This window comes from Haliotis rufescens, unplaced genomic scaffold (genome assembly GCF_023055435.1).
Source record: "Haliotis rufescens isolate VD_foot unplaced genomic scaffold, xgHalRufe1.0.p SCAF_11, whole genome shotgun sequence".
Taxonomy (NCBI): Eukaryota; Metazoa; Mollusca; class Gastropoda; order Lepetellida; family Haliotidae; genus Haliotis; species Haliotis rufescens.
Window position 1 is genome coordinate 22151469 of NW_025963791.1, and position 13739 is coordinate 22165207.

The 13739-nt window shown below is 47.5% G+C and overlaps 1 protein-coding gene across 1 annotated transcript in view; it reads right to left on the reverse strand.

Moving 5' to 3' along the window:
* Positions 1–13739, reverse strand: part of LOC124137282 (DNA-dependent protein kinase catalytic subunit-like) — a 125966-nt gene that overhangs the window by 87331 nt on the left and 24896 nt on the right. The window contains exons 21-26 of the mRNA XM_048392413.1: positions 10798–10917; positions 10066–10222; positions 9408–9523; positions 7854–8046; positions 665–876; positions 49–156 (exon numbers count right to left, since the gene is read on the reverse strand). Coding sequence (XP_048248370.1) covers positions 49–156; positions 665–876; positions 7854–8046; positions 9408–9523; positions 10066–10222; positions 10798–10917 — 906 coding nt within the window. The remainder of the gene's footprint in view (positions 1–48; positions 157–664; positions 877–7853; positions 8047–9407; positions 9524–10065; positions 10223–10797; positions 10918–13739) is intronic.

The following is a 13739-nucleotide window of genomic DNA, read 5'->3' on the forward strand; positions in this document are numbered from 1 at the left end:
ACCCCGGATCTTCCCGGGGGCATCCCACTTTAGCTACTGTAGACTTACATAGATGGTGTCCAGCAGCGCCATGGTCTCCACACTCTCTGACATCTTGTTGTTGGTGAACCAGTGGATGAGCTGCATGGTCAGAGGTTCAAACAGCTGTCTGGCCACCTGGTGGAGATACACACAGATAGGCCGGATCGTGATCAAACCTCAAAAGTTGACATTTCATTTCAATGACAACCAAATAACATCAACAACCACAAATATAGATTTAGTTGAAGTGATAATTACTGCCATTTTCAGTCTAAGTCAAAGTTTACCACTTGGCTGATGTGCCAAGCTTGGTGAAGAAAAATTGTAGGGTCTTCAAGATCTGCTCCGGAAAGAAGCACTTGTGCCATTTCAGTCTAAGTCAAAGTCGATGCCATGGAAACTCAAAAAATAATTTTTTTAAAAATCCCAAACTATCAAAAGGCACAAGGTCACCAAGTTTGGTTAAGATATCTCTAATGGTTTTTGAGTTCTGCTGAGGAAAGGAAACGTGACGGAAGGATGGAAGGAAGGAAGGACGGACAGCACTCATTCCTGTATCCCCCTTCCACTTTCGTGGTGGAGGATAATAACCCGGAACTAAACCTCTGCATATCAGACGTAATGGTTACAGTGTCAGTCTCACCAGCTCCACGTCACAGGCCAGCTGCAGGATGGTGGGGAACAGCTTCTTGTACAGCCGGTCCATGGGCATCTTCTTCTGCTTGTCCCCCGGGAGGGTGGCCCCCCGCCCCAGGGTGTACAGCACCAGGGAGTGGAGCAGCTCGCATGCAGCCACCTTGGTCTGCCGGTCACCGGACTTGGTGGCCAGCTCCACCACGTGAGGCAGGAACTGGTCTAGGGGCACATAACTTAGGTGATGAAAGAGCCTCAAACCAGGGTTGTTAATGATACAGAGTCAGTGACTTGATAGTAACACTGTTTTGTACAGTACCGTATATGACCGCGGGATAAGCGGACCCCGTAGATAAGTCGAGGTGTTAACTTGACCATTGAAATACGAAAGAAAATGATATGACCCGCAGATAGCCGAACCAGGAAGTGAAAAAAAACACTGCGAAATTCGGCTTATACGCGGTCATATACGGTATTACCAGGCCTCAAAGTTTACATTTTTACCAAGAAGCCATATGGCTACAAGTAGCCAGTGGTAAAATTAAGAAGTCAAGCCAATAGTGAAGGTAGCCAAAAGCATTTGAAATGATCTTTTCATCAAATAACTATTATTTTATGTTAGTGGAAACTGTACTTGAGTTTTGTTATTTGTGCCTCGAACAATGATGCAATTTATGTTACTCTATTATGTAGGTATATCCTTGCTTACTCAATAAATTATCAACTAAAATAAAGTACTAATTAGATGAATATTGTAGAATTTTCCTATTCGGAATATTCTATAAGTAATACGTTACCACTGTTATACCGAGGCTGTTGTCTCCCACAACTGCTGCTATAGCGAAATCTACCACAGAGATCTCAATTACCTCATGCAGCACGTGCGTAGCCACCTAGCTGCCATGTGACACCCTTCACTCTTGTCTCCTGCGAGAGCAAGTGCTCGGGGGACGGACGGGCGGGCAGCAGCCCAGTGGTAACGTATTACTTATAGAATATTCCGAATAGGAAAATTCTACAAATTACATTAAGTAATACGTTACCACTGTTATACCGAGGCTGACTACCACAGTAGGCGGTGGGGAGCACCTACAACCCGAATCCTGACTGCTAGCGTTCCTTCCGACCAGCGGAAGTAAACACCAAGGCGGAAGCACTCGATGCGCATGCACCTAGCTAGGCGTTACCCTATAGGAATACCAAAGCACTGTCAAGCGCATACCGTAAGGCTCAATCGTCATTGCCAAAACGATTGGTGACTCCAAACGGCCCCACTGGATAGGTATTTCATCGCCGCAGCGGATGAGAACACTGTATCCGCGTGAGCTAAATCTTAGGTCAGGTTAAACAGTCGAAAAGAGGGAAATTAATTTCATTCAGACCGTATATCCCAGAGCAAGCCTACTTAAAGTATGCATTAGGCGCGTGACCTAATTCCAGTATTTGTAAGCATGCATCACAAGGTTGGGATACACGACAGACAATTAAAGACATAATTGTCAAAATACAAATAAGGACAAAGCACACAAAAAGCCGCCCTCACCTGTGGTGTGAGTGCGCTGGTTTGCGGGACCCCAACTCCTGTACCCACGGCAGTGGGAACATTGGAGTAGACCCAGATTGACCACCGTGCAAGGTCAGACGCCTGAGGAGTTCGGAATTGCGCTGGGCACACCCCTTAGGTGCCCGCTTGCGCCGCGATCCGCGGGCCAAGACGGTGCACACTCTCCACGACGGCATCAGCGACCTGTTTGAGGTAATGATTGGCAAAAACCGAGTCAGAACGCCAGTAACAACCTCGTAATATTCTGCGAACAGAGATATTCGAGTGTAGGGCAAATGTTGCCGCTAGCGCCCTGATCTCGTGCGGGTTTGACCCCGCTACCGGTAACCCCCGAGACCGGTACGCCAGATTGATGACAGAACGAAGCCACAACGCAATCGAGTTGCGAGTTATGTCAACCGTGCGATTAGGGTTACACGATATGAACAGACGGTCACGCCCTTGTCTACGTTCATTCGAAGCCTTAAGATAATACTTAAGGGCCCTAACCGGACACAGCGCTCTGTCCTCAGTATCAGCAGGATGTAAGATTTCTTTGAGTGATCTTACAGTGAATTCTCTCTCCGTTTGCCCGACTCTCTAATTCTTGGCGACGAAGCCCATGAGCAGGCCCAGGCGGACCGCACCTTCGTCACCCCTATCGAATCCTACCTTGGCGACATCGAGTGCATGAATTTCGGATACACGTGCCGCCGTGGCAAAGGAGAGGAGAAATGCTGTTTTCCAAGTCACATGCCGGAACGAAGCACTATGCAAGGGTTCATACGGAGCTTCCGTAAGTGATTGCAACACTAGGGAAAGATCCCAGGCCGGTGCCCGAAGGCGGCCCTTCTTAAGATCGTGCTGTTTGAAACCCTTGATAATACCCCGTATCACCGGCTCTTTGGAGAGACTGGTACCCATAGCAACGTCCCGTACCGTAGCAACGGACGAGACATAGTTGGCAATGGAACCCCCGGAGAGTTTCCGGGTCTCTCGCAAGTGAGACATGAAACGAGCAATATCCTGCACAGATACCTTATCTGGCGAATGAATGTGATGTTTACAACACCACTTCGTGAAAATAACCCAACGTGCATTATACACCTTCTGGGTAGAATCACGATGCATACTAACGTATGCCCGAGACGCCCGGCGAGAAAAAACTTTACTCCTCAGACGCTCGGTGACAACATCCACGCGTGCAGATTGAACTGCCCTGCGTTTGGATGAAGCTGACGGGTGTGAGGGTGGATCAAGAGATCCGGTCTCACAGGCAGTGGAAGTGGCGACTGCGTGACCTGGGTCAGCAAGTCGGGGTACCACGATCTGTTCGGCCACATGGGCGCGATCAGTAACATTCGACAGCGAACTCCTCGGAGCTGGCTTAGAATGTGTGGTATCAACGCTGTCGGCGGGTAAGCATAAGCGACCAAGCCCGTCCAGTCTAACGCGAGAGCATCGTGATCGATGGCCCTCGGGACCGGGACTGGTGATACAAACAACGGGAGTTGATTGTTGAACCGCGTTGCGAACAGGTCGACCATCGGACGACCCAAACGTTCGCACAGCCACTGAAACACTACTGGGTTCAGCATCCACTCTGTGGGGCTCGGATCCTGAGGCCTCGATAGAGCATCGGCCAGTACGTTCCGCACACCTGGGATGTGACGGGCGCGTATCTGGCACGGGACACTGTCCACCAGAGCGTAAAACTCGAACGTGAGATCGAGTAGCGAGTGACTGTGGGTTCCCCCCAGTTTGTTCACATAGGACACTACCGTCGTGTTGTCGGTCGCCAGCATGAGCCGGGCGTCGACGAGACGATGCTTCCAGTGATTGACTGCGTTGATCACTGCCTTGAACTCGAGACAAGTGATGTGAAGACCTAGTTCGTCTAAGCACCACAGCCCCGAGCTCACCTCCCCCTTTAGATGGGCGCCCCAGCCCACTAGAGAGGCGTCTGTATACAGGGTCAACGTGGCCCGGTAGGGCCGCATAGAGACTCCTGATAAGACAATGTAAGGGACCGTCCACCACTCCAGATGCGGTCGGAGCCGATCCGGGAGGGCGACGGTCGCACTGTTCACCTCCGTTGCTAACAACTGGATTAAAAACCGTTGCAGCGGGCGGAGTTGGAGACGACCCCGTGCGGTGCAGTCCTGGGCTGATACAAGTAGCCCTAACAGCTGTTCCCAAAAGTGAACAGTCTGTTGCACCGCTAAGACTTTGGCAATCATCGCCTGAATTTTGTGCCACCGGTCTGGGGGGACAAAGAGGCGATGGGACACCGTGTTGAACCGACCTCCGATGAACAGCAAGTTCTGAGAAGGGGTGAACTTGCTCTTGGGGAGATTGATAATCCACCCAAATTGCTCCAAGAGCCGACGTGCGAAATCGAGATGGCGTGACAGGGTGTCCGTCATTCGATTTGCTACTAGCGAGTCGTCCAGGTACGCGAAGTACCGGACACCCCTCCTGTGGAGGAACCCCACTATGGGGGTGGATAACCGGGTGAACAGCCAGGGAGCGGACGTGTGAATCATTCTGAGTTCGGCACTGTCCTACTTGGGAACGAGAAATATCCTGGAGTAAAACCCCGGTGTTATTTCTGGTAGAGCTAACTCCCGTACTGCCCCTTCTCCACCAACCTGCCGATGGCATCGGCGAGGATGGGAAGATCGGTTTCCGAATCGAAACCTGCCAACGGGGCAACGGTGAGCGGCGGATTCGCTTTGAGATCAAGCCGATAGCCGTACCGAATCGTGTTGACCACCCACGGGTCGTCGAACACTTGTTCCCAATTCTCCCAGTAAGTCTGGAGTCTGGCTCCCACTGGGGAAGGAGAGGGGGCCCTGACAGGTTGCGACAGGCGCAACTGTCCAGGGCCAAGTGACTCGGGTTCGCCTAAGGGCCAACCGAAGTTGGCGCTGTCGGCATACGAACCCCTCCAATGAGAGTCACCTGGAGGGGCCCTTGCCGTCCGTCGACGACTTGGGCTTCCCCCAGTTCCCCGTTTTCCCGCGAAAGGGCAGCTGATTGCCCATACCGGAGCCCTCAGGGCGGGGCTACTTCCCAGAGGAAGAAGAACCCGACCCCTTAGACCTACCGGCCGCAGCAGCCTGGGGCGCGCTCCGGTTAGGAGCGGCACCCAGGCGCCTATGCAGGGACCCAACAAGAGCAAGTGTGTGCCGAGAGTCCTCGGCAACGTACTCCAGGGAAGCATTTAAACTGAGCAGGCAGTTGTAAATGCGCTGGTCACGGTCCGTGGGAGAACCTTCGACCAGACGGGCCGCTGCAGCCAAGTAAGTGTCTCCGTGAGACATGGAGTGCCGAGCGAGGGTGTCCAGCTGGTGCAAGGTAGCTTGCGTTACCGTAGCAGCCGGTGGGGCACGGACACCCAACCGCTCAACATGGGCCTCCGCGGTAGGACCAGCCTCGGGAAAGGCAAGGTCATGTACCGGGAATAAACCCTTTCTCCACGACGTCGGAGGCAACGGGAGACCCCGACCGGAGGCCGCCGCGAAGGCGTTCTCCAAGGAAGGCTTGAAACCGCGCAGCAAGGTTGATGCGGGGAAAGCCGTGTCGGAAGACTCATCGTATACCTCGGAGGAACCCACAGTCGTGGATTCCCCGCGGTACCGGCCGGGGCATGTCCCCAAAGAGGTCATAAACCATGGCCACGCGGTCCTAAACCGATAGCGGGAGCAACGGTTCGGGGGAAGGACCGGTGACCACGGGAGCCGCCGCCGTACCGGTGGACCCCGCGTCCGACCCCGCGGCCACCGAAGTGGCCGGGGACGGAACAGCCAGCGGCCTATCTTGCGATAAGGCCGCCAGCTTGGAATCCACAAGTTTCGACAACAATGCGGCGACGGAATCCCCAGACAGCCCGAGGGCCGCAAGGGGATCCGCCGCAGCCGAGGAGGTGGTACCCGCACGGGGACCCCGACCGGACGAACCGGCCACCACAGGGGTGGAGACGGACTGTACGTACAGTCGGTACCGCTCAAAATCCGCAGGCCCCAGACCTTCGCACAGGATGCACCGGGTGTCCCCGCAAGGAACCCTGCACCGCGGGCAACGATCGTGGGGATCCCGGGACGACAAAAACTTTCTGCACACCCCATAACTCCGAGGAGCAGGGGTAGAGGGGGTGGATACTGGGGACATATCCATGTCAGACATTGATTGTTTGCTATAAACAAAGAACAAAACATGGTTACAACGCACGCACCACAATGATTCACAAACGAACATTTTCACAAGAAAATAAACGAGCAATGTGAACATATAACATACACATATAACTTTTATTAAAGAAATAAGTTATGTTAACCCCAAAAACATACAAGAACAGGGGAAACGTATAACACAACGTGCATACGCGAACCCCGCAAGTATATAGAAAAAAGGGCGGGAAAAATTTTCCGTTTGGCGGGAAAATTATAACCAAGCGTAGCTACCGCAACGCCCCATAAAAGCACAGTTTATTAGAGAATAAACTATAATAAATATCACCAAATCTTCAAGGAACGCTTCAGCAGGAGAAAACACGTCTTGCTAAGCAGACGAAGGAGACAAGAGTGAAGGGTGTCACATGGCAGCTAGGTGGCTACGCACGTGCTGCATGAGGTAATTGAGATCTCTGTGGTAGATTTCGCTATAGCAGCAGTTGTGGGAGACAACAGCCTCGGTATAACAGTGGTAACGTATTACTTAATGTAATTTTATGTATTTCAGTTCATTGTTGACTTTAGGAGGAATTATTTGCAAGTACAATCAGTAGCAGTTTATTTTTGTGTCTACATATGTGTAGCAATAGAATTTAGTCGCCACAAGATATTTTTCAAGGTAGTCATTTGGCTACCTCTGAATTTTAGACAATAGATAAATTGCAATTTAGGTCGCACTGGCGACCCTTTTATTCGCAACTTTTTGGCCTGATTACTGTTAGAAACAAGCACAGCAACATGTGAAACAAAAAACAAATGAGTCTCCATGCCTTTGTTATCTTAAGTTGGGTAATGGTCTCATTATAGGGATTAATTCTGAGCTTGAAGCATTCCTTGAAAATAACTTGATTGTTTGTTGTTTAACGCCGCACTCAGCAATATTCCAGCTATATGAAAGCGGTCTGTAAATAATCGAGTCTGGACCAGACAATCCAGTGATTGACAGCATGAGCATCGATCAATGCATTTGGGATCGATGACATGCATCAACCAAGTCAACGAGTCTGACCACCCGATCCCCTTAGTCGCCTTTTACAACAAGGAGAGTTGCCTTTTATGGCAAGCATGGGTTGCTGAAGACCTGTTCTACCCCAGATCTTCACGGGCCCTTGAAAATAAGGAAATAACATGAAAAGGTAGGAGGTAAAATGGTAGTGACTGCTTTTAACTGGTTTATATCACTGACTGGCCTAAACATTTCACTCACTGATACCAAACTTTGGAATGAGTGAGTGAGTATGGTTTTACGCCGCTTTTAGCAATATTCGAGCAATATCACGGCGGGGGACACCAGAAATGGGCTTCACACAATGTACCCATTTTGGGAATCGAACCCGGGTCTTCCGCGTGACGAGCGAACGCTTTTACCACTAGGCCACCTGACCGCCCCACTAAACTTTGGAGGTTTGAAGCAGGCTTACCAAAGTATATAGTTGGTTTCATATCAATGAAGGGCATGTCAAACTTGAGGTGCTGTTTTGTGTCCCAGGCAATGGCCTGCTTGCTGATCTCCTCGTCAGCGCGAGACAGCAGAGCATGGTTGATGCCCCCGCCGAGAGATCCCAGGTAGTGCATGACTCTCTGTTTCACTACGGCCAGCTGTGACTCATAGCCCTGTAAAACACGGGGACTCATAGTTATAGTCATCACACGGTCCTGTGTTTACGTTCAAGGTAGAGGCAGTCACAGCTATCGTGCTGTCCTGTGTTTATGTTCAAGGTAGACTCAGTCATAGCTATCATGCTACCTTGTGTTTACGTCCAAGGTAGAGTCAGTCATAGCTATCGTGCTGTCCTGTGTTTACGTTCAAGATAGAGTCAGTCATAGTTATCACACGGTCCTGTGTTTACGTTCAAGGTAGAGTCAGTCATAGCTATCGTGCTGTCCTGTGTTTATGTTCAAGGTAGAGTCAGTCATAGCTATCGTGCTGTCTTATGTTTTCGTTCAAGGTAAAGTCAGTCATAGCTATCATGCTGTCTTGTGTTTACGTTCAAGGTAGAGTCAGTCATAGCTATCGTGCTGTCTTGTGTTTACGTTCAAGGTAGAGGCAGTCACAGCTATCGTGCTGTCCTGTGTTTATGTTCAAGGTAGACTCAGTCATAGCTATCATGCTACCTTGTGTTTACGTCCAAGGTAGAGTCAGTCATAGCTATCGTGCTGTCCTGTGTTTACGTTCAAGATAGAGTCAGTCATAGTTATCACACGGTCCTGTGTTTACGTTCAAGGTAGAGTCAGTCATAGCTATCGTGCTGTCCTGTGTTTATGTTCAAGGTAGAGTCAGTCATAGCTATCGTGCTGTCTTGTGTTTTCGTTCAAGGTAAAGTCAGTCATAGCTATCATGCTGTCTTGTGTTTACGTTCAAGGTAGAGTCAGTCATAGCTATCGTGCTGTCTTGTGTTTACGTTCAAGGTAGAGTCAGTCATAGCTATCGTGCTGTCTTGTGTTTATGTTCAAGGTAGAGTCAGTCATAGCTATCGTGCTGTCTTGTGTTTACGTTCAAGGTAGTCAGTCATAGCTATCATGCTGTCTTGTGTTTACGTTCAAGGTAGAGTCAGTCGTAGCTATCGTGCTGTCTTGTGTTTACGTTCAAGGTAGAGTCAGTCATAGCTATCATGCTGTCCTGTGTTATGTTCAAGGTAGACTCAGTCAAAGCTATCACACTGTCCTGTGTTATGTTCAAGGTAGAGTCAGTCATAGCTGTCACACTGTCCTGTGTTATGTTCAAGGTAGAGTCAGTCATAGCTGTCACACTGTCCTGTGTTATGTTCAAGGTAGACTCAGTCAATGTTATCACACTCTTCTGATTATGTTCTTGGTAGGACATCAGTCAGTCACTGTTATCACGTTATTCTATGAAGCAGGGGCAACAGTGCCACAATAAAGTAATATACTCTATCACATGACTGTGTAAGAACCTCTGAAGTACTACTACTGATGGGGTACATTTCTTAGGACGTCCTTCTGAAGTGACAAACCTTATCACTCGCCATCTTCTTGTCCTTCACCTTCCTCACGGTGACCTTTTTCCGACCTCTCTTTGACTTTGAGGACTTCACTGTTACTGTGCTGTCCACATTCACCTCTTCAGCACCTGAAAATTACAAGTTTGGGTAAAACATAAGATTTGATGGCTTTTTAAAAATGCTTAAGATTTCTAAAAGTGCTTATTTCCACCCTTCACGAAGATGCCAAGGAGGTAATATAAGCTAGATTATGGTACAAAATACTTACATGCATACCATTCCGATATATGATACATGCATAATATGAGAGAGTTACTGTACTTTAAGAATTAGGATATTAATATGTCCAGACCAAAGACTGAGATTTAATACAAACAATCAAAATCTACAATGGCTCAGGAAAGCACAGGTTTAAATGCTACAATTTCAAATTATTCACTGTGACCTTTTAAACAATATAATTACTTTACAACGGATAAAACAATTACCGTAGAGCAAGCCATTAGATAATTCAGATACATGGGCCAAAAGCTAAAAATGACTTTCAATGGTTGTGAAGTCAACAAATTGAACTGCCTCCAAAGCATGTAAAGTGAGGATACACAAGAAGTGGTTTGTATACTCTCCCTCTTATCAAACAACATGGACACAACAGCAACTTGAAACCTGCCTTTGTCTACAGTTCTGATATAGTTGTCCAGAAAAGGCAGGATGTCCTTATAGTGAGGGTGTAGAATCCGCTCTGGAAGGTGAGAGCTCCAGTACTCAAGGGCGTCAAGGCCAATAGCTGCCAAGGGGAGATAACTCAGACCCAGGGTCAAAGTCACCTAAACAACATGGACGATACATGTAGGGGGATGGCATTATCAAGAACACCACCAAAACAAGTTTACTCTCATTTGCTATCAGAAACATGAGACATATCCACGACAAGTCAACATTCCTTTTTCTAGCAACACATAAATGTATCAAAGCGATGTGGTGAATTAACTAACTTTAAGAGCACATACTGGGTAAAATGACAAAAACAATGACAGTAACCAATAAACATCAGGAGAATTGGGACCCGTGAAGATTCCGGGGTAGAATAGGTCTACAGCAACCCATGCTTGCTGTAAAAGGCGACTATGCTTGTCGTAAAAGGCGACTAACGGGATCGGGTGGTCAGGCTCGCTGACTTGGTTGATGCATGTCATTGATCCCAATTGCGTGGGTTGATGCTCATGATATCAATCACTGGATTGTCTGGTCCAGACTCGATTATTTACAGACCGCTGTCATATAGCTGGAATATTGCTGAGTGCGGCGTTAAACAACAAACCAACCAACCAAGGAGAATTGGACAACTAGTAATTTATTAAACTTGTTTAACCAACTCAAGGGTGTTGTACACTGCACCTACTTGAATGGCTGGGACAATCTCTGTCATCTGTTCGGCTATGATCTCCTTGGGCAGGGCAAGGACCAGGGTCAGGCAGGCAGCCAGGAGGTCATCACGGTACTGCTTCATCCTCACCAGCACCTCAACACAACAGCAGCACATAGTCTTACAGTGTTCATACCTCAACACAACAGCAGCACACAGTAATACAGTGTTCATACCTCAACAGAACAGCAGCACACAGTAATACAGTGTTCATACCTCAACACAACAGCAGCACACAGTAATACAGTGTTCATACCTCAACACAACAGCAGCACACAGTAATACAGTGTTCATACCTCAACACAACAGCAGCACACAGTAATACAGTGTTCATACCTCAACACAAAAGCAGCACGTAGTCTTACAGTGTTCATACCTCAACACAACAGCAGCACACAGTAATACAGTGTTCATACCTCAACACAACAGCAGACAGCACACAGTAATACAGTGTTCATACCTCAACACAACAGCAGCAAATAGTGATACAGTGTTCATACCTCAACACAACAGCAGACAGCACACAGTAATACAGTGTTCATACCTCAACACAACAGCAGCACACAGTAATACAGTGTTCATACCTCAACACAACAGCAGCACACAGTAATACAGTGTTCATACCTCAACACAACAGCAGACAGCACACAGTAATACAGTGTTCATACCTCAACACAACAGCAGCAAATAGTGATACAGTGTTCATACCTCAACACAACAGCAGACAGCACACAGTAATACAGTGTTCATACCTCAACACAAAAGCAGAACACAGTGATACAGTGTTCATATCTCAACACACCAGCAGCACACAGTAATACAGTGTTCATACCTCAACACAACAGCAGCACATAGTAATACAGTGTTCATACCTCAACACAACAGCAGGCAGCACACAGTAGTACAGTGTTCATACCTCAACACAACAGCAGCACATAGTGATACAGTGTTCATACCTCAACACAACAGCAGCACACAGTGATACAGTGTTCATACCTTACACAACAGCCACACACAGTAATACAGTGTTCATACCTCAACACAACAGCAGCACACAGTAATACAGTGTTCATACCTCAACACAAAAGCAGCACGTAGTCTTACAGTGTTCATACCTCAACACAACAGCAGCACACAGTAATACAGTGTTCATACCTCAACACAACAGCAGACAGCACACAGTAATACAGTGTTCATACCTCAACACAACAACAGCAAATAGTGATACAGTGTTCATACCTCAACACAACAGCCGCACACAGTGATACAGTGTTCATATCTCAACACAACAGCAGCACACAGTGACACAGTGTTCATACCTTACACAACAGCAGCACACAGTAATACAGTGTTCATATCTCAACACAACAGCAGCACACAGTGATACAGTGTTCATACCTTACACAACAGCAGCACACAGTAATACAGTGTTCATACCTCAACACAACAGCAGCACACAGTAATACAGTGTTCATACCTCAACACAAAAGCAGCACGTAGTCTTACAGTGTTCATACCTCAACACAACAGCAGCACACAGTAATACAGTGTTCATACCTCAACACAACAGCAGACAGCACACAGTAATACAGTGTTCATACCTCAACACAACAGCAGCAAATAGTGATACAGTGTTCATACCTCAACACAACAGCAGCACATAGTGATACAGTGTTCATACCTCAACACAACAGCCGCACACAGTGATACAGTGTTCATACCTCAACACAACAGCAGACAGCACACAGTAATACAGTGTTCATACCTCAACACAAAAGCAGAACACAGTGATACAGTGTTCATATCTCAACACACCAGCAGCACACAGTAATACAGTGTTCATACCTCAACACAACAGCAGCACATAGTAATACAGTGTTCATACCTCAACACAACAGCAGGCAGCACACAGTAGTACAGTGTTCATACCTCAACACAACAGCAGCACATAGTGATACAGTGTTCATACCTCAACACAACAGCAGCACACAGTGATACAGTGTTCATACCTTACACAACAGCCACACACAGTAATACAGTGTTCATACCTCAACACAACAGCAGCACATAGTCTTACAGTGTTCATACCTCAACACAACAGCAGTACATAGTCTTAAAGTGTTCATACCTCAACACAACAGCAGCACACAGTGATACAGTGTTCATATCTCAACACAACAGCAGCACACAGTAATACAGTGTTCATACCTCAACACAACAGCAGCACATAGTCTTACAGTGTTCATACCTCAACACAACAGCAGTACATAGTCTTACAGTGTTCATACCTCAACACAACAGCAGCACACAGTAATACAGTGTTCATACCTCAACACAACAGCAGCACACAGTAATACAGTGTTCATACCTCAACACAACAGCAGCACACAGTGATACAGTGTTCATACCTTACACAACAGCCGCACACAGTAATACAGTGTTCATACCTCAACACAACAGCAGCACATAGTGATACAGTGTTCATACCTCAACACAACAGCAGCACACAGTGATACAGTGTTCATACCTCAACACAACAGCAGCACACAGTGATATTGCTAACTGATACATCAGTACAGTTACAGTAACATGTCTGGGCAGGCTTGTTTGGATAATGGTCACAACATTGTAAACAGGACTGAATGGCTGTTGTATCAGCGAAAAAAAGATTTAATCACAGAACCTTCATAGGCATACCACGATTGAAACATAAATAATCAATTTTCAGAGAAGCTTTCCAAATGCCAACTTTTGAAACTGGATTGTTTTGATGGTGTTAATGTCTACAAGGACCAGGCATGAGTGAGTGAGTGAGTTGGGTTTAACGCCGCTTTTAACAGTTTTCCAGTTATATCACGGCGTGTCAGCTTAATGTGTGAGGAAAGCCCGAAGTGATGCAGGTCTCAGACGTTTACCAC